The sequence below is a fragment of the Panulirus ornatus genome, chromosome 53 (genome assembly GCF_036320965.1).
Source record: "Panulirus ornatus isolate Po-2019 chromosome 53, ASM3632096v1, whole genome shotgun sequence".
NCBI lineage: Eukaryota > Metazoa > Arthropoda > Malacostraca > Decapoda > Palinuridae > Panulirus > Panulirus ornatus.
The window spans coordinates 17352541-17374720 of record NC_092276.1 but is presented as its reverse complement, the minus strand read 5'-3'; the positions used below and the strand labels follow the sequence as shown (position 1 = coordinate 17374720).

Sequence of the window (22180 nt, the reverse complement as noted above, 5' to 3'; positions counted from 1 at the left end):
GCTCACTTACTCTCACCACTCTATTCACCCCAACATTCTCTTCTTTTCTGAAAACCTCTACAAATCTTCTTCACCTTTGCCTCCACAAGATAATGGCCAGACATCCCTCCAGTTGCCTCTCTCAGCACATTAACATCCAAAAGTCTCTCTTTCACGCACCTATTAACATGCAATCCAATAAGGCTCTCTGGCCATCTCTCCTACTTACATACATATACTTATGTATATCTCTCTTTTTAAACCAGGTATTCCCAATCTGCTGGTGGCTGATTCGGGTGAGAAACTGCAGAAGTTGGTGACTGAGTTTGGTAAAGTGTGTGAAAGAAGAAAGCCGAGAGTAAATGTGAATAAGAGCAAGGTTATTAGGTTCAGTAGGGTTGAGGACAAGTTGATTGGAAGGTAAGTTTGAATGGAGAAAAACTGGAAGAAGTGAAGTGTTTTAGATATCTGGGAGTGGACTTAGCAGCGGATGGCCAAACACAAAGAACATCATTTACATACCTTTGTGGAAGGTATTAAGAATATGTGGTGTGGGAGGTAAGTTGCTAGAAGCAGTAAAAAGTTTTTATCAAGGATGTAAGGCATGTGTACGAGTAGGAAGCAAGGAAAGTAATTGGTTCCCAGTGAATGTCGGTTTATGGCAGGGGTGCATGATGTCTCCATGGTTGTTTAATTTGTTTATGGATGGGGTTATTAGGGAGGTGAATGCAAGAGTTTTGGAGCGAGGGACAAGTATGCAGTCTGTTGTGGATGAGAGGGCTTGGGAAGTGAGTCAGTTGTTGTTCGCTGATGATGCAGCGCTGGTTGCTGATTCGGGTGAGAAACTGCAGAAGTTGGTGACTGAGTTTGGTAAAGTGTGTGTAAAAAGAAAGCTGAGAGTAAATGTGAACAAGAGCAAGGTTATTAGGGACAGTAGGGTTGAGGGACAAGTCAGTTGGGAGGTAAGTTTGAATGGAGAAAAATTGGAGGAAGTGAAGTGTTTTAGATATCTGGGAGTGGATTTAGCAGCAGATGGAACCATGGAAGCAGAAGTGAGTCACAGGGTGGGGGAGGGGGCGAAGGTTCTGGGATCGTTGAAGAATGTGTGGAAGGCGAGAACGTTATCTTGGAAAGCAGAAATGGGTATGTTTGAAGGAATAGTGGTTCCAACAATGTTGTATGATTGCGAGGCATGGGCTATAGATAGGGTTGTGTGGAGGAGGTTGGATGTGTTGGGAATGAAATGTTTGAGGCCAATATGTGGTGTGAGGTGGTTTGATCGAGTAAGCAACGAAAGGGTAAGAGAGATGTGTGGTAATAAAAAGAGTGTGGATGGAATGATGAGAGAGATGAAAGCAAAACTAGGAAAAGGGGGGTGCAGAGATTGTAGGATTGAGGTATAGTGGCTAGTAGCAAGCCTGTTTGTGGATAATACTGTTGTTTGCTGAGAGTGGAGTTGCAGAATGTTGTAAGTGTGTTTTATGATGTGTTTAAATATAGGCATTTGAAGATGAATGCAAAAAAAGTAAAGTCATGGTGTTTGAAAGGAAACAGAAAGTATTGATTTTGCTAAACCAGAGTGAAAAAAGAATGTGTTACTAAACTGTATTTTGGACATGGGGAAGAAATACTGGAAGAGGTGAGAGAACTTAAGTACGTAGGAGCTGTCTTGGGTAAGGGTGGAGATGTGGAAGGTAAGATTAGGGAGATTGCAGTACAGGACAGAAGAGTCATTGGGTCCCTTAATGGAATAAACAAAGACAAAGGTGTAAGTATGGAAGTGACGAGATAATCAAGAGACGGCATGTAATACTTTGAGGTGGTTTGGGCAAGTGGAAAAAATACAAGATTGAGAGTTTAGAAGGGGAGTGTATGACAGTACAAGTAAAGGAATTAGTGTGAGAGGAAGATCACCTTTGACATGGGGAAATAGAGTTGAAGAGAAATGATGTAAGAATGCATGGAATAGTGTATGTGTAGGAAGCATGTAAGGACAGGAATAGGGGTAGACTCTTTTGCCATGGCCACCCCCTTCAACTAGGGAAACATCAAAGCATGTGTCAGTTCTAGAGTGCCAACGAGTAAAGCCATGGTATAAACAGAATGAGGAGAATTTTGCTCATTTAGAAAATTAGAAATGTTACTTTGTTGTCGTGAGAGAAGAGTACCTCCCTATGACAAGGTTTTGCAGGAAAGGAAGTGATGGCACATGGTACTCCCTGCATATCTTGCTTGTTGGATAATGCTGTTTCTCTTGGCAATTACTTTTTTGTATAGTCATCCATTTGGTGTAGTCAGCCATGACTAATGTAAAAGTTTCTGTATTCATTCCATGCTTGTTTCTTAATTCTCCTTGTTTTGAGGGAGGTTGTGTGGGCAATCTGATAACGGGAGATGTGAAATCATCTGGGTTATTCATGGAACAATACCTAATTCCATACAAGAGTAGATTAAAATTAGCCAGCAAAAACATGAGGAGGTTTAGCATGTGTAATGCAACAGGTTGTTGTTAGGCTTTTTCATGTAGATTTTTTTCCTTAAATACTTCCTTGCCTTTCTTGCCTTAGTGAGATAGAAACTGATGAATGAGCATTCAAGGGAAATTTCTCTTTCAGCTTTTCCTTTGTTCCTATGTCTAGAAAATGAACATGCAGGAAAGAAGGACTTTCAGCCTCCTGTGCCTCCCTACTTAATCACAGGAGATGCATGGATATATTCTTTCTCCAATTTCACAAAAGAAAAATGTACAAAGGATATTGAACTTCCATAATACACTTGCAAACTTTATTGAAAAATGACTAGATAAACATATAAACTTTATTAGACATGAGTACATAAACAATGTATAAATCTATCAGCTGAAGTTACAGTCATATTTGTTTTGGGCTGTGAATTTAGGAATGTGATGTTTACTATTGTACATTAGCATACAGCAATCTGTGGCTGCACAGAAGATAAATATCATTCTACCACACACCAGCAGCTCGTATTAAACGAAATAATGATGAACCATTAACAAAACTAAATTTAACCAAAGTGCATGAATCTGTAATCAAATAGTTACTTCCTTACTCCCTATGTAAATTTTCCTTATTACAGGTACACCACCGATTTTCAAGCACTCTTGGTTCCAAAGCCTTGTTGGATCAACCATTTTGCTAGACCAACCCTGGTCACATAATAATGATTTATCAACACACCCCTAACCCACTAAGTATATCATCTCCCACGTGTCTAAAGTATACCATGGACTGCTAGAAATTTAAATCGAACAAATATTAAATGTTTGAGCACCCTAAGAAGGTAAGTCTGTCCTTAGATTGTTTGAATCCAGTGGCATATCTAGGGTATGGCAGGTAGGGTTGGTGCCCTGGTGCCACTTGAAGAGGGGCAGCAGTGGAGTAATGGCGTCCTGGATCCAGACAATGATTCAGATCTTAAAGATTTAGATTTTTTGACCATGAAAACATATCTTTGGCATTTGGAATCACATTGATATCATTTCTGTAATGGTGTCCTGGAGCCAGACGATGATTTGAATCACTCCCACAATCTAATCAATTGGTCCTTGTGTCATTTCCGACTCCCTGAAAATTTCTTCAAAATTTGTTCATAACCTTTGTTGAAAGTTGCTCACAGACAAACAAACAGATGCTGGTAAAAACACAGTCTCCTTGGCGGAGGTAATAAGAATAATAAAATATTTGTGTCATATGTTTGGACGGGCGCAACTTCAGTGCTTGCCATAAGTGCTACTTCCCCTAGATACGCCCTTGTTTGAATCCTGTGGGGTCTTCTTCATCTTCTGTTGTTAGTGTTTTCTTAGGTGTGCATCGCCAGAATAATGCAGTTTTGTATGCATTATACACCTGCTCAGGACTGAGGTGCTCGTCAGCTACGAGTTTTGTAAATTCATCCACATGCTTTGACAGCTCCTTCATGGTTTGCAGACTGCATTTCTCCACACACTTCATTCATGGAAATTCCAGAACGCTTCTTGAATCTTTGAAGCCATCCTTCACTATAGTCATGCTCATGTTGTAATTTAAGTTCTTTATGGAACAACTTAGCCTGCTCCATTATCATGCTACCTGAAAAGTCCACTCCATTACTCCGACGCTGTCATCATCACTCGATCGTGCTCAGTACTTTCACCATCTTTCATGGTTTTTCTAACCATCATTTGCTTCTTGGAATCGCTGTCTGCATAAAATTTCAATATTTTCTCCCTTTGCTTCCTTATGTCATAAACAGTCGATGAACCAATACTATAGAGGTCACACAGTCTATGCAACAAAACCCACAGTCCACAGCTTATGCAACAAAAACCACAGTCCATTTTTTCAACAGTTCTACTTTATCTTGGATTGATATGGACTGGTGTTTCATTTGACACCACTGACACTCGTATTTCTCAGAAGCAAAAGCTAGGGTTAAATTTAAGCAAAATAAGCTAAGAATCTCGCAGAATTTTAGTATCACCACTGACGAGTACAGTGTAAAGAATGTAAATAAGCGTGCCGTACACACAATGCCATCTGTGGCCACCTGGTAAACTAGACTGGCGGCCGCTTTGATTTCAAGTTCCCTCATATAATTTTGTCCGGAATAAAGGAGGTGCCAAACCATCAGTTGCCAGAAAATCGGTGGTGTACCTGTACCATTATTTAGCTCCTACAAACTGGTGGTTATAATTCTAAAGTCATGCCACTTTAACTTGTAAGTGTCATAGCAATCACAGGAATTACAAAAATGATAAATTCCGAGTCTGCAAAACATGCAAAGGACATTATGTTAGTTTGCACTTCATTATAGTAAGAGGCTATCTGTCTTGTTGATTTTACATGTACCTCCTTATACTGTGAAGGGTCCCTTCTGTCTTGAGAGAATGACGTGAAATCTTAATCTCTCTTTTGGATTTTGTTTTAAAATCATTCCAACTTCAACAAATTTAGTATTAATATTAAGCTAAATTCTTTAATTTGAAGGCTGAGTGGGATATGTGTATGCAATGAGAGATGCATCACAATATAAAGCAGTGCACATTTCTTACTGTTGACCCAAAATCAATTAATGTCTCACAGAGGATTAAGAGTTGGGCTTTTTCTTTCATATATATTTCTTTTATATACAAAACTACTACTACCTGAGCAAGGTAGCATCAGAGAAAATGAACAATAGTTTCATGTGCAAACATCCACTCTCTCGCTGCCATGTCCAATATACTCAAAGCTAAGCCTACCATCCACAACCAAACCCCACACACTATCCCATGGTTTACTTTAACCATATGCTTTTTCAGCCCATTAAGAGTACATTGCCCCTGAATATCATGTGGATCCAATTAATTCTTTTATATTCATGCCTTTCGCCCTTTGAATAGTCAGAGCCTTATTCCACAAAGCCATTTCCATCTCATCCGTCTGTCTACGTAGTCTTCTCTCTCTCCACTTCTGACATATATCATCTTGGTCAAGTCTTTCTTCATTCATCCTCTCCATATGTGTGATCCATGTCAGAGTACCCTTGTCAGCTCTTTCAGTCAGGGTCTGCTTACTACCAGACCTCGTGTTTCACATCATCGTGATGGCCTCTGATAGAGGTATGTTTTGCCTGTATCAAGTCTGTCACCATATATACATAATAAAATCATTACGCTCAATCACAGGTACTTCTCTTTTACTTTTGTTCATCTTTAGCCATTTTCTGTTATGCACCATTATTGGAGTTTGAACACTCCTCTGCTGACCCATACAGCAGTGCAATGTATGGGTGGACTGCCCATTACTCTTTGTAATCTATGTAAATGACTTGCCCAAAGGATGGAATCCTACCTGAATATGTTTGTGGATGTTGCAAAGGTCATGAGGAAGGTTAAAAGTGAAGAGGATTGCATGTTATTATGAGAGGATCTAAACCATCTCCAAAGTTGGTCTGATGCATTGGTTGATGAAATTCAACCCATGCAAATATAATGAGGACAGGACAAAGTAAAAGACTGCACAATAATTATTAACTGGCACAAATTAAGCTTAGGTATTCTGTGAGTGAGAAGGACTTGGAGGTCAATATCATCCCTAAGCTTCACCCCAGTCCCATATTAGAAATCTGTTATGAAGGCAAACTGTACCCTGGCTAATGTTAGAATAGCATTCAAATATATGGATAAGAAAATATTTAGCAAGCTGCTTATACCTTAGATAAAGCCAAAACTAGAACATGCTTCTCAAGTTGGTTACTGCACTTATAGAAGCACAAACAGCTAACAGATAAGATTCAGAGGATGGCAACAAAGACAATAAAAGAATTATGAGACCTGAGTTATGGGGAAAGACTTATAGAGGCTTTAAATTTGCCGACATTGTAATTGAGAAAAGTGAGGGGGTGACCTGATAACAACCTATAAGTTTTAAAGATCAATGACATAGACGATGAACAATTCTTTGAGAGACAATGGGATGAAGCAAACAATGGTCATGACATGAAATGAGATAAGGAACATTGTTAAAAAAGATGTAAGGAAGTACTTGTAAAGAATATGAGTGGTGGATGAATAGAATGAAATTACTGAGGATGTGGTATAGAGACAGCATAAATAAACTAAAAAAGTTTTATGATGGAGAATGTTCAAGAGATGAAACCCTATGAAAGTATAATTCCATGTCAATACAATACACATAAGTAATTGCAAATAGGCAAGTATAGCACAATAAGACTCGAGTCCTATCCTAATTCAATGTAAAATAATGAATACCCATCATGACATACCTTATCCCAGCCTTTCCCCTATATTAAAGCCAAGCCACTCATACAATCCACTACTAGTTCTGAATCATCTTTTTGAACATACAAGCACAGTCTTTTATAACCAGCAAAGAGAAATATCATATCAAAATAAAATATTTTTTCTTTCTACATAGCAGACCCCTAGGACAGCAGTATCTCTTTGATCTTAGAAAAGCTACTGCCAAAAAAATTAAAACATATTCATTGCTTTCATAATGGCATTAACATTTCTGAAAAAAAGAAATTGAAACAGTTACAGCATCTTAATGAGTTTTCAGATATATAACTTTATAGGTGTCTGTTCCAATTCCAAAGAAACAGAGAACCTGAGCTGGGTTGTGTGGCAGAATGAGGATATGGTGCATACCACAATGCAAGCTTACTGATTTAAATCTAAACTCTTCAGTTGTATTGTTGAATGGAAGGAATTGGTTACCAAACAAAGAAACCTTAATGTAAACTTTACAAAGAAAACATTAGGAATATTTGTATTAAAAGCACTTAATATATACTACAACTATCATAATCTGGTCAATATGTGTGTGGATGAGAGACTATCCCTTCAGTTCAAATTCTGCTGACCTACTCTATCACTCCTCTACAGGGCACTGATATAGTGCATAAGGCCTCATATCATTCTGCCTATTTATCTATCAACCAAACTCTACTGGCACATACATGGTATGAAAGAAAAGCACAATGCCTTCAATAAATTACCTAGAAATATAAATATTACAAAACTAGTAACTAAACAAGCAATTGAATATAAATGCACCATTGTAAAATCTAAACCTTGCACGTCTTGAACTCATGTTGAGTGAAAGTAAGGCATGATTTCCATATTTCATGCATATGCATAATACTGACAACAATAATGTCATTTTATTTCATTTTTTTAATTGTATTCAAAAACCTTTCCATTGTGCATGGGCAGTAGCCATTTCTCTAGAATAAACATGTGTACCCTTCGACTTTAACCCTTTCACAGCATCAGCAGATATGGGGATCTTCTCTCTATTTTTCCATGAAAAAAGGGATCTTAACCCTTTGATGCTATGGGTGTCGACTGGCCCTTAACGTAGCAAGTTACTACTGTGATCAACCTATACAGGTAATTTCCCAACGCTGAATCCTGTGGGCACTTTATACTCTACTAGCTGGCAACCCCAAAAAAAAAGGATTAGGCACTAGTAACCTGCTAGTGACCACTCTGGGTGGTCATGTGCCTTCTCTTGGGACTGCATACATCTAAGTTGCCCACTACTGCATGTACTTAGGACTGGCCGATTCGGTATATGATATGTTTTTTCCTGAACTAGAGGGCTGAAATCTAAATTCACAAGAAAATATAGGTGTGTTGACTGTCTTTAGTGCATCTAACCATATTTCAATCCAGTAAAGAATGTATAAAAGAAGAATGGTTTTGATACTTTACTGTCCACCTAATTAAACAAATAATACAATCAAGTAAATTTTTAGGGCACTTAGGCTGCCCAATTTGGTTGATAATATGTTTTTCCTAAACTAAGATTGATTAAGTCTTAATTCAGAAGAAAAATATACTTTCAAAAAGTTTACATATCTGGCAATACAAGTTTCTGAGAACAATATTAAACAATGAGAATTTATATTATCAACAACAAAACAAAATTTGTCCAAAAGGGTCCTTCAATGATTCTCTATGATGCCAAATGAATACTGGGAACATGAAATTACATTCTGTTTACAGAATATCACCATAACTTCTCAAAATTTTGTGCTATTGTATAAAAAATATTCCAGTACTGACAGGGAATTATATACGGAATTCAATTTAAAATTTCATCTGTTCCATCTAACTTTTCCTATTTTCAATCATACAGGAAAAAATGGGGAAAATTAAAGGGATGAACCAAAATATGAAGGAAGCCCACCAACCACATCTTCATAGCTGAGATAAACAGAGAACTCTGGGAAAGGACTCTGGGTCCTAATTGGCAAAATCATGGACAAAAATGGGAAAATTGGAAGTAGCACATTACAAATAATAATGTGAATGGTTTATCTTGAAAAATAAAGTAGTTATTGTCCATCGTGTCACATCAATATAACATTTTAATCCACTTTAAATTTTAACAATCATGCTTGAGACAATACACAGAAAAACTGGTATAAACGGCTGTTGTTTGGGCGAGCCAAATGACATTTGTTTATCTTTATGTTGTTCAAGACTGCCTCTAGCTGGTAGCATAGACAGGTGTCTGGCTGGCATTTAAAAAGGTCTGGGGAAGACAGTTGATCAATGCAGTAAAGGAAAAATTTGTTGGCTGCTGTGGACTAAAGTTGATTTCAGCAGCTATCATTAACAACCATTCACCTGACTGTTGCAGTGAAAGGGATAATATCTCATTCACAAAATGTTTCTCTTGCCTGGACTACATCTTTCCCCTGGCTTTCAACTGTGCTGCCATAATTCTTCGTCAACATACTTTTGTCATATCTACATATCCATACCCTCATAGCATACTTTCACCCTCATGTCTCATCTTAACTTTCTACCGCATCCCTTCTTTCATTTTCTATAATACTGCATAAGTTGTGCATTCCTACTACTACCATTTCTGATCTACCCATACTTTGTCTAACCAAATATTTCATATTCTAATGAAAAGTTGAAACACATAAGGTAAAAGGTGCCACATTACTCAGTTGTACAGTAGTCAGCCTGTTATTCCCAGTTGGAATCTATTTCAAGACAAGATGTGATGTCACAAGTGAGAAGGAAAAAAAGACTTTGATAATGGTTTTTAACTACACTTTTCACTTATGATAAACAGTATGCCTTTCCTCCTTCACTAGCTTATATGAAAAATATATGTAATCTAGACATCATTAGTACTGTTTCTTTAATCAGACATATGGTGTCCTTATTACGTGAGGCTTATTCTGCATCACCTGTGAAAGTCTTCACAATTAGCCTCATCCTTAATCAAATTAGTCTTGACTGAACAACCATGAAATACAGTCCAAAATAAAACTGAAAATGAATGCCAGCCAGCCATCCAATGACTGCCTTCCTGAAGATTGTACAATCAGATGCAAATGATTTGCAACTTCACATCTAAACTTGGTGCCATCATCAACATTAGCTCTTCTTGGTACAACTGCTGCTATCACTGTGTAGTTCAGACTAAACAAATTAAATGAAAAAAATGAGTTGGCAGTCTGCTGTCTACTAGCTCTCACAATAATGAGAGAAGCCTCTTTCTATTAGAAATTTTTATATATGTAGTAAGCTCTGTGTACTCTACCTTGTACTGAAACAGGAGGCCAGAAAGGCCTTGATATTTTGAAGTCTCTCCAGAATTACACTAAAATGAAGTAATCATATGGATTCTTGTCGTTTAACCTATCCTCCAAACAGAAGATTAAAAAAGGAAGGAACCTTCAGTTTCTTAGAATTTGGTAAAGAAAAGCAGCAAATCTCAAGACAAAGTCCATCATCTGCAATATGAGGACAAAAATCTGATCTGCCTGAATTACAAATGATCCTCAGAATTACAATTCAAGGACCAACCAGGCATCAATTCATAGCTAACAGCCACATGAATCAGCTTCTAAACACAAGCTTCCTAGCTTTTGATGTCTCGAAACAAATCTTAATAACTGTGATCAGGGTTAAGGACATCTGTATCCTCTATTCATTAGTGGATTCATGTGGTCACTGAGACTAGTGTTTCTAATGGTGTAAGCACCAGCAACCCACCTCAGTGTGCTTCAGGCTATCTTTAGGGAAGGGTGTTCTTTACTCTTCCTGACTGCCACTTCATTTTGGGATATTTTGCTTCTGGGCACTGTATCTCTTCTACTTGTGCTTCAATATTGTTGGCTCTTACCTTTCTAAGGAGAAATCTGGAATTCTCACCCAGAAGCAGGAAAATGTGGGTACATGTGAGATTTCTTGGTGCACTGGGTGCTCAGAGAATACAATCAGGCAGCTGCTTTCTGCAACACCTCATCAGTGCTTTGCCTTACTCGGGAGATTAAGACCCTATGGACCCAAAATATGGACTTAGAATACTTCATGAGCCTTGGAAATTCCATTCCCAGACATCTGTAGATGGTAATCAAGGCCAATGGAGAGATGACAGAGTATTAAAATGTAAGTATGACATCACCTGTGAAAATGTATAGGGAAGTAGACAAGTGTTTTGAGGAATAGAGAGAATTTGAACAATGTGGTATACCAGAGTCAACGTGCTGTCAATGGACAGAGCCAGGGCATGTGAAACATCTGGGGTGGACCATGGACCAGTCTGTGGGTCCTGGATGAGGCTAGGGAGCTGTGGTTTTGGTGCTTTACACATGACAGCTAGAAAACTGAGTGTGAAAGACTGTGGCCTTTTTGTCTGTTTTCCTGGTGCTACCTCGCTGAAGCCAGAGGTAGTGATGCTGTTTCCTGTGGGGTGGAATTTTGCCATGAATGAATGAAGGCAAGCAAGTATGAATATGTGTGTACATGTGTATATATGTATGTGTGTATATGTTGGTATGTATATGTATGTATAAGTGCATGTATGAGCGTTTATGTATATATATGTGTATAAGAGTGGATGGGCCGTTCTTTGTCTGTTTCTGGTGCTACCTCACTGATGCAGGGAACGGCAATGAAGTATAATAAACATTTTTTCTTCATACATATTTGCCATTTCTTGCATTGGCGTCAAGAACAGAGGACTGAGCCTTAGCTGGAAAATCAACCAACTCCTAGGGAATGACAAATGGCTGGGATAGCCATGGACCTACTGCTACCACAAAGATTCAAACCTATGTGCAAGACCTTCACACAGTACTTTACAAAGATTTCAAAAGAGGGAAAAGAATATCTGCCACTTATATCACCACAAATGAACATAGAATACAGAGTACAGGATCTATCAAGGCCTTTCTTTTGCATGTGAGTGATGAGCTAATACTTACAGTAGCACCAGCTTCAGGGAATGGACATTAAATGCTTGTCTGAAACGAACAGCACACCTAAAAGGATGTCTCAAGAAGCGAGTTGCTGGATGGCTGGCAATTATCTCTGCTTTTACTTTGTGCTTCTACTTCAGTGGTGTACCACTGTATTTCAAGTGTAAGACAATAATATCTACAGTTCACTATTACTGCAGACAAGACAAAAATTATCTGGAGTATTGTCAAGGCATAAAATTTCAACTGGTTAAGTAGTGTGCATGAAACAAGCAATAACAAAGGAGACTGGTTCAAGTTTCTGTTCCTTATATACTGGTTCAATATTGAAGTGTTTCACTGACAAATGAAATATTTATCAGATAGAATGGGATGAATCAGCTACACCTTCAAACAATGCGAACTAGATGCCGAAGTCCGCCCTTAATAGAAACTTTGGGAAACTGAAGATTCCACTGGTGTATGTAAGTGGAATGAATTTGTTCACAGAAACTTACATCCAAAAGCTCGAGATTCAGGCAACTCTGAAGAAGTCTGAAAATGAAAAAGAAAGTTTCATTACCTGCAGCACACTAAACGACGAGTTTCACAGTAATCTAAAAAATCATATTTTAACAGTTCTGATAAAGTATCATTTTTTCTTATTTTTTATTTTATTATACTTTGTTGCTGTCTCACGCTTTAGTGAGGTAGCGCAAGGAAACAGAAAAAAGAATGGCCCAACCCACCCACATACACATGTATATACATACACGTCCACACACAGCACAGATACATACCTATACATCTCAACGTATACATATATATACACACACAGACATATACATAAATACACATGTACATAATTCATACTGTCTGCCCTTATTCATTTCCGTCGCCACCCCGCCACACATGAAATGACAACCCCCTTCCCCCGCATGTGCGCGAGGTAGCGCTAGGAAAAGACAACAAAGGCCCCATTCATTCACACTCAGTCTCTAACTGTCATGTATAATGCACTGAAACCACAGCTCCCTTTCCACATCCAGGCACCACAAAACTTTCCATGGTTTACCCCAGACGCTTCACATGCCCTGGTTCAATCCATTGACAGCACGTTGATCCTGGTATACCTCATCGTTCCAATTCACTCTATTCCTTGCACGCCTTTCACCCTCCTGCATGTTCAGGATCCGATCACTCAAAATCTTTTTCACTCCATCTTTCCACCTCCAATTTGGTCTCCCACTTCTCCTCGTTCCCTCCACCTCTGACACATATATCCTCTTTGTCAATCTTTCCTCACTCATTCTCTCCATGTGACCAAACCACTTCAAAACACCCTCTTCTGCTCTCTCAACTACACTCTTTTTTATTACCACACATCTCTCTCACCCTTTCATTACTTACTCGATCAAACCACCTCACACCACATATTGTCCTCAAACATCTCATTTCCAGCACATCCACCCTCCTCCGCACAACTCTATCTATAGCCCACCCATCGCAACCATAAAACATCATTGAAACCACTATTCCTTCGAACATACCCATTTTTGCTTTCCAAGATAGCATTCTTGACTTCCACACATTTTTCAACGCTCCCAGAAGTTTCGCCCCCTACCCCACCCTATGATTCACTTCTGCTTCCATGGTTCCATCCGCTGCCAAATCCACTCCCAGATATCTAAAACACTTCACTTCCTCCAGTATCATATCAATTAAAAACTGTTTATACATCATGACTTGAAGTATATGAAGCTAATGAACTTAATAAGTGTAAATCATACTCCATATTGTGCATTGCACATACATCTGTGAATTATGAGGTTGAAGATATCACTTGATATGAAAAAAAAAATCAACTTTGCAGTGTCAAACATTTCTGTACACAGCAATCTCATCAAAGCATTTGGGTCTAGACAAGGAAATCTCAACCATGCTAATTTACTGGAAAAATTGTCTGAAACACATTGAAGGGATTTTTTTCTCCAGCCACAGGTCCCCATCAGGGAAATGCCCTTAATAAAACATAAACAGGGTACACATGGGAAACAAATCTACTATTTTCTGAGATGAAAAACCTATCCTCTAGAAAGGGACATGTTAGACTGTCTGGAGAAGGTAAAGAGTCTGAAAGCCTGGCTGAATTGAGAAAGGAACAGATGTCACAACAAGCCACCTTTGGCTTTCAATGGCCACATCTGATCAACTCATGGAAGCAGAAACTGAAGTAAAATTGATGTTTGGTAATTTTTTTTATTTAGATTAAGCTCATAAGAGCAAAATAAGGGCAACTGATCAACAGAATAAGAATTTGGGAGTCTGAAAGTTGTATTTTTGCTAATCAGTCATGCTGACAGCTCTTAAGGTACCTAATAAGGCAAGCAAGTACATGTTAGTCATTTCCATAACTATTCACAATTTGCCGATCTTGGTTCTGTTCTCTATGTGATATGGTTAAAAATAAATGTAATAAACCACTTAATGACAATGATTTCTTATTTTGGAAAAAAAGAAATGGCTCTACAAATACCCTTGACTATCTGTTTGCTTTTTGCTTCCCTTTTTCGAAAACAAGTTTTTTTTCCTAATCTCATGTGCACTATTAAACAAGTGAACAAAAATAAGTCTGAAGTAATAGCCAGTCAATCAAGTTTTGAAACCCTCAGAGTAATTAGGTCAGGTATGAGTAATTACATGCTATATACTTGCTTCTTTTCCACTCTATTTTTCCATGTCACAGGTGGTCTTCCTCTTGCACTAAACCCTTCAATCATACTATGATACAATCTTCATTTAAACTCCCCACCTTGCAATTTTCCATCTTAATGTATTACCTTTCAACCACTCTACCACTCCACAATTTGTTCCTTTTTCATTCCTTGCCGTACCATATCTCTTATACACCAACTCATTACTCTCTTCATTCCAGTTAGTTGTAACACACACTCCTCTCAAATAACTCAATTCCACAGCCTGAATTCATGACCTGTGTGACTCACGGGGAAGAATGCACGAGACAGAGAGAACTAAAATGATGTAGTATACAGCGGTCAACGTGCTGTCAATGGATGGAACCAGGGCATAAGGTATATCATACAAGCATCTTACTTGGAGTAGATTTTACAACCCCCTTACATGTGGTAAATCAAACATGCATCCTACATTAGGTAGATCATACAAGCACCTTATATGGGATACATTATACAGCACCTTACATGGTACAGATTATACAAGCCCCTTACTTGGGGTTGAACGTACAAAGAGCTTGCATGGGGTAGATCATACAAGCACCTAACATGGGGTAGGTCATACAAGCACCTAACATAGGGTAGATCATACAAGCACCTTACATGGGGCTGAACATACAAACAGCTTGCATAGGGTAGATCATACAAGCACTTAACATGGGGTAGATCATACAAGAACCTTACATGGGGTTGATCATACAAGCAACTATCATGGGGTCGATCATACAAGCACCTTACATGGGACAGACTGCACAAGTACCTTACAAGGGGTAGATCATACAAGCACCTTACATGGGGCAGACCATACAAACACTTTACAAGAGGGAGACTATACAATACCAGCACCTCTTTTGAGAATCAACTTCACAGAACTGAAGCCTCTAACCTCAGGCCCCAAGCCAGGCAAGAATGCAGGGATCCCGGATCCCCTGTTCCATGTGCTGGATTTGCTATACTTCTACCTTATATTACATAATAATTACTTAATTAATGGAAGCCTGTCAATTTTGGGTATCTTTTTTTCAGAAGAATCTAAGAATAAAGGTACCACAGCAGATACTTATTTACAAAGAGTAAACTGAAAAGTAAAAATCGTTAACTTACCTATGAACTGCCTCTGGTGTTATATTTCTAGTACCCATTATGTCAAGCTGAGTTAGCTGCCCTGCCTGAGTTGTTAGCTGGTGGAGGTCATGATCCGTAAGTGTTCGTAGGGCCGTAAGATACAATCTTTTAAGTCCTTTGCATCCTCTGACAAGCTCCCCTAAACCTTCTGTTATTACTCCTGAAAGACTGAAAAAATATGAAATAAGTACATCAAAGGAAATATGAACTAGCTGTAGAAACATACTTATAAATATTTTCTTTATGAATATCTAATTGATATCTATATTTATATTTATTAATTTATTTTACTTTGTCGCTGTCTCCCGCATTAGCGAGGTAGCGCAAGGAAACAGATGAAAGCATGGCCCAACTTACCCACATACACATGTATATACATATACGTCCACACATGCAAATATACATACCTATACATCTCAACATATACATATATATACACACACAGACATATACAGCAGAATTCGTTTCTCTGGAAATCTATTAATTCACTTAAATTCTTTGTCTTTTTGACATTTCCCATGATTTCCTCCTCTTCCTTAACTAAACACCTAAAAAAATGAGCCTGCACCAAATCTGGAATCTTATTCACCTTCTAGATGCATTCTCTTGCCCTTTTCAACTAACCCCTCTCATTTCTACACTTTCCAGTCCATTTCATGAATATTTCCTACCACATCCCCAACTTTGTTACATCTAAATGTATTACTCCATTCACATTTACATAGGGGTGGATCAAGTACTTATATGCATATTTTGTCAAAATTATTATGCAAACTGGAATCCTCATCCCCAACCCCAAAGGATGGTGAAAGGGCAAGAATGTCCAATGATTTTTTTTTTAAAGGAATAATAGAAAATTTAAACTCACTCATTCTTTAAAAATGATGGTAGATATGTACCCTAAAGAATGAATATCATGATTAATATTCTTTTTTTTTTCATATGTATTCATGTTTCACATAATACCTGTGGGCCATACTATCCTGGTCCTGTCACTTTCTATCTAAAATACCCTAAGAGAGAATTATGCAGGTAGCTCTCTTACCCACTATAATGTCTGTAAAGAGAGAATGAAGAGAGAAGCAACACTACACCACATACAAGTGGGTTGATGTTATATTTCGAGACAAGGGAGTTAATAAGACTATGTTTTTTGAAAAGGAATATAAAAGAAGCAACACCCTATATGTGTGAACTGTATTCATCCTTCTGTACAGCCAGACAAATTATTCAAAGAAATGCATTCACAACCAGAAAAGAAGCACCATGTTCTGAAATGAAAAGCTTTACAATATCTTTAATTATTTTAATAATTCCTCCATCTCTATCATTTCACTGGTATAAATAGTTCATAAAGTTCTAATGTTATGGAAATTTAATATCTTTCCACTCTTGTTAAGCTACCTTATCAGCAACAGCGTGGACCATATTGCTCTCTTTCTCTGATCCATATTACATTAACTTCCAATTCTCTCACATCCTCTCCAAAGCTTTTTTCTCTACCTCAAAACAATGATTTATGAATCAGATTCCAACTTGCTTTCAGATGATTCATCAAACTCCTATAATAATTTGTTTTCATTTTTGTGAGTGTGCAAAACTAAATATATGTGCTGCCTCTTAAACATACTCGATCACAACTTCCAATTTCTTAAATTTGTTTGACGATATCAACAACAAACAGTTCTTTCTAGGTGCTCAGATAGGATCCCCAGAGGTCATAATACAAAATTAAGTAGGAAACTTGCCAGAAAATATGAAGAAGCACTTTTGCAGTATCAGAGAAGTGGATCAAAGGAATAAACAAAAAGATGAAGAAGCAAATGCTGTCAGCACACAAGAGTCTAAGTTGTATGACAAAGAAAGATGAAGAGATGGATCCCCACGAATGCAGAACTCCCTCCCCGTAATATACACACAGAAACTCTCAATCACTCAATCAATTATTCTGAGCTACGACATGAATCTTGATGTTATCAACAGCTTTCCTTTTACTTTGAAAACTGGTTTGTTAACTTCACTCATGCTCATAAAAGAAATACTGTAATAAACTAATACATCAAATGTGATTTCTCATCATGAAAGAGATACTAATGCATCAAATAAGATTTCACAGAGTTACTGAGATGCCAAATTATTTCTGAGGTACTTTAACTTCAAAAAATCAACACTAACATTTGATGATTATCTTTCTAAGGAATTTAATCTTAACAAATTCATATAAACTAACGCCCAGCCTAGATCCAGATCTTGAAGTGTAGTGATGCAAGCAAGGGCACGAAGACCCTTGGTGGTTATTCCATGAGTTTTCCATGCAGCCAAGGAGACTAAATCACGACTAAATGTTGCAAGTGTCAATGCCACTTCATCCATGTCCAGTTGGGTGCAATTATCTATAAAGAAAATATTAAATTAATTACTTTTCTTTGATACAACACATTTACAAGAGAGGTGTAATCTATATCAAACAATAAAGAGTTCCTAATCATATGACTAACGGATCAAGTTATATTTCTGATGAAATGTCCCAAATTTAATCCTTTCTATTCATATGCTGAATTATCTCTTGCATACTGCTCTAATGTCAGACCAATCATATCAAAAACATTTAAAAAGCAGAAAACATTAGGAAGCTTTAGATTTTCTTTATTTTTTTTTTTTTTTTTTATACTTTGTCGCTGTCTCCCGCGTTTGCGAGGTAGCGCAAGGAAACAGACGAAAGAAATGCCCCCCCCCCTCCCATACACATGTATATACATACGTCCACACACGCAAATATACATACCTACACAGCTTTCCATGGTTTACCCCAGACGCTTCACATGCCCTGATTCAATCCACTGACAGCACGTCAACCCCGGTATACCACATCGCTCCAACTCACTCTATTCCTTGCCCTCCTTTCACCCTCCTGCATGTTCAGGCCCCGATCACACAAAATCTTTTTCACTCCATCTTTCCATCTCCAATTTGGTCTCCCTCTTCTCCTCGTTCCCTCCACCTCCGACACATATATCCTCTTGGTCAATCTTTCCTCACTCATTCTCTCCATGTGCCCAAACCACTTCAAAACACCCTCTTCTGCTCTCGCAACCACGCTCTTTTTATTTCCACACATCTCTCTTACCCTTACGTTACTCACTCGATCAAACCACCTCACACCACACATTGTCCTCAAACATCTCATTTCCAGCACATCCATCCTCCTGCGCACAACTCTATCCATAGCCCACGCCTCGCAACCATACAACATTGTTGGAACCACTATTCCTTCAAACATACCCATTCATCCTTAATAAGTATTAGCAAAACACTATATTTTTCCAAAAGAATGACATGGACTCAACAGTGAAATTCAAATTTCAACCCTCAGTACATGAACAAGGTATGGGAAAATACATTAAAGGAGAGAGACAAGAGCACTGTGAACACAAGGTAATGAGATGCAGGAAGTGGATGAGAAAGGATGGCGTGAATGGGAAAGGCCTCAAGAAATTAAGAGTGCTTTGGATACCTTGGTATAGGCATGCCAGTGGATGGAGCCATGGAGGCAGAAGTGAGTTGGAGGGTGGAAAAACGGGCTAAGGTTCAAGGTGTGTTAAGGATCATGTGGAAAGAGGTCTGTTACAACAAAGATAAGTAAGTATGAAGGTCTAGTAATCCTGACAGTGTTGTGTGAAAGTGAATTTTGGACTTTACATTCCAAAGAAATGAAAGAGGTTGAACATATTGAAAATGAGATGACTGTGGATAGATTGTATGAGGCAGGTTGATCGTGTGAAGAAAGACAGTGTACAAGAAACTTGTATGGATGAAAGAACATCTCAACTGAGATAACTGACCAGGATTTACTACAATGGTCTGAATATTTCAGTGAAGAAAATTAATCCTAAAGTCTGCCCCATAATTCTAATGACTGTCAAATATAACCAATATTTTGAATTCTGAAAACCTAAATATCTACATGGAACTGAAGGATGAGGGTATAACCCTTCTAGGAACTCAGAAATCTGAAAGACTATAAAGATATGTATACCTCCTTGTGAACAAAATCCCCTCTATTGTATTTGTACATAATGAATACTCTGTTAACACAACTCTATCATGAAACATAAAAGAGAGAGTGCACTAAAAAGGGAAAAAGTGCGATTTCAGAAGATACTTAAATCAATCAGGGTAAAAACCCCCGTCTTTAACTCAATGACTGTCAATGTGCTATTCATGACACAGGAAGCCTCCAACAGCTGACTGCAAGTGTACAGTACAAGATTTGGGGCATCTAAAAATCCTGGGAAAACAGCAATGTAGAGAGTCAAGAAGAAATTACTGGCACCTTAAACAATGTTTCTACAGTCTCTCCCCATGCTATCTGTGGGTTGGTAACCATCAAAATGCCGTAAAGGATAATACAAAGGTCCCTCACCTAATGCGATTTCAAGTATCAATGCTCAAGGTAATAGATACCACTTTACCAACCATGGCATGCTGTTGTCCACATCAGCAGTATTTTTTCTGCCCAATGGGAGAGTATTGAAGTGGCTGGGGCTTTCTTTTTACATATCCTCCCTGTCTGTATCCTTGAGAAAATACTTTATACCATAAGTCAAAGAAAATTCAATTATTTCGCATTGGTCTTCTTGTCAGATCAGACTCCCAAACACTGAAATTTGTCTTGAGCACAAAAATAGTAAAATGAAAAGCCATATACTTCTTATGAAATAATAAAACATCATATATGAATTATAACCGAGAAACAAGTGATATATTCCTCAACTCATCCAGGGAGAAACAAAAGACTTGTGAAATTAGTTTTGAATGGTAAGATAACTATCTTGCATTCACTCCTAACGCAAATTTTTAATTTATCCCATGGTAAGTGTAAGACAATATCACATGCTTCTTTGTTGTATCATTATAATAAGATTTTTCTTTTATTCATTAAGATAAAGTATTTTTTTTTCATTTTACTATTATAGATTAGAGTTGACCAATCTAAAAAGAGCACTAGTGCAAAATAAGTGACTTTTTCTTTGGCTATGACTGTTTCCCTATTCTACATTCAGCTTTGTTCTACCAGCTCAAATGAACACAAGCTTGGGAGTCTGGATAATATACATTGTGTTTTTTTTTTTTTTTTTTTGCTTTGTCGCTGTCTCCCGCGTTTGCGAGGTAGTGCAAGGAAACAGACAAAAGAAATGGCCCAACCCACCCCCATACACATGTATATACATACGTCCACACACGCAAATATACATACCTACACAGCTTTCCATGGTTTACCCCAGACGCTTCACATGCCTTGATTCAATCCACTGACAGCACGTCAACCCCGGTATACCACATCGCTCCAATTCACTCTATTCCTTGCCCTCCTTTCACCCTCCTGCATGTTCAGGCCCCGATCACACAAAATCTTTTTCACTCCATCTTTCCACCTCCAATTTGGTCTCCCTCTTCTCCTCGTTCCCTCCACCTCCGACACATATATCCTCTTGGTCAATCTTTCCTCACTCATTCTCTCCATGTGCCCAAACCATTTCAAAACACCCTCTTCTGCTCTCTCAACCACACTCTTTTTATTTCCACACATCTCTCTCACCCTTACGTTACTTACTCGATCAAACCACCTCACACCACACATTGTCCTCAAACATCTCATTTCCAGCACATCCATCCTCCTGCGCACAACTCTATCCATAGCCCACGCTTGTGTTATACTGGTATATTCTGCTTAATTCTAGGAGCTAATGTTTGCCCTACTTTCACTGTGTTCATAGTATTCAATCACATCTCACCTAATACTTAGGGATACAGATTTTCTCTGTTTATAAGCCACAGGCATTATTTTAGCATCGCCTTATTCTCATTATCCTAAAACTATAACAGTTCACTGAACAAGTGGGGATGAATAAGTCTAATCAAGACTACAGTGTTGACTGAACTAATCAGAAATCAGTGGAAAAGCACCAAACACCATAACTTCATAGTAACAATCAGATGATTGCATTCCATTCAAGATTACCATAATATGAACCCTCATATATAATCTCTAAGCATAAGCTACTGACATGAGTTGTTCTACCCCAAGAAGGGCAAAGAATACGAGTTTTTGAAGAAAAATGAAGTTACTCGACTGCTTTGCCCATGGTGATAGGGGAACATCTGTTATGAGCCATTTTTGGTATCAGTGAGTCATTACTATCAACCATAAAGGCAAATGTGACAGCCTTTTGTATGGCATTGGTGGCTGTCTGCTTTGTCCTAGGAGTATAGAAACCAAGCACAGATTATTAAAGCTGATGTACTGCCATTGTTGCAACCAATGTTAAAGCTTTATTTCTTTTCTATACAATTCTGCACATTGTTTCTCATTACTTTACATACTGTTTCAGTGGTAAAACACTCATAATATGACTTAAGCCTCTCAGGGGTCGCTCCTCCTAACTTTCTACTTCCCATAAGGCCATACCTAGACAAATGCAGTTCTGTCAACCTAGGGGTTTTCCCAGTTGATGAGGGACCACTGTATGTGATTTCTGTGCTGCCCCGGCAACAAAGACAATATATGCAGAGAATTAACGGCATACAGATTCACATAAATAACG

At 38.1% G+C, this 22180-nt stretch overlaps 1 protein-coding gene across 2 annotated transcripts in view; it reads right to left on the bottom strand.

Annotated features, from left to right (window-relative positions):
• Positions 1-10583: 10583 nt before the first annotated feature.
• The window catches only part of Fbxl4 (F box and leucine-rich-repeat gene 4), a 54015-nt gene continuing 42418 nt past the window's right edge, over positions 10584-22180 (bottom strand). The window contains exons 10-12 of one of the 2 annotated variants that reach the window (XM_071692633.1): positions 17806-17968; positions 15555-15743; positions 10584-12252 (exon numbers count right to left, since the gene is read on the bottom strand). In XM_071692633.1, the coding sequence (XP_071548734.1) occupies positions 12108-12252; positions 15555-15743; positions 17806-17968 (497 nt within the window). In that variant the 3' untranslated portion in view covers positions 10584-12107. The remainder of the gene's footprint in view (positions 12253-15554; positions 15744-17805; positions 17969-22180) is intronic. The other variant, XM_071692634.1, reaches the window with a different exon arrangement.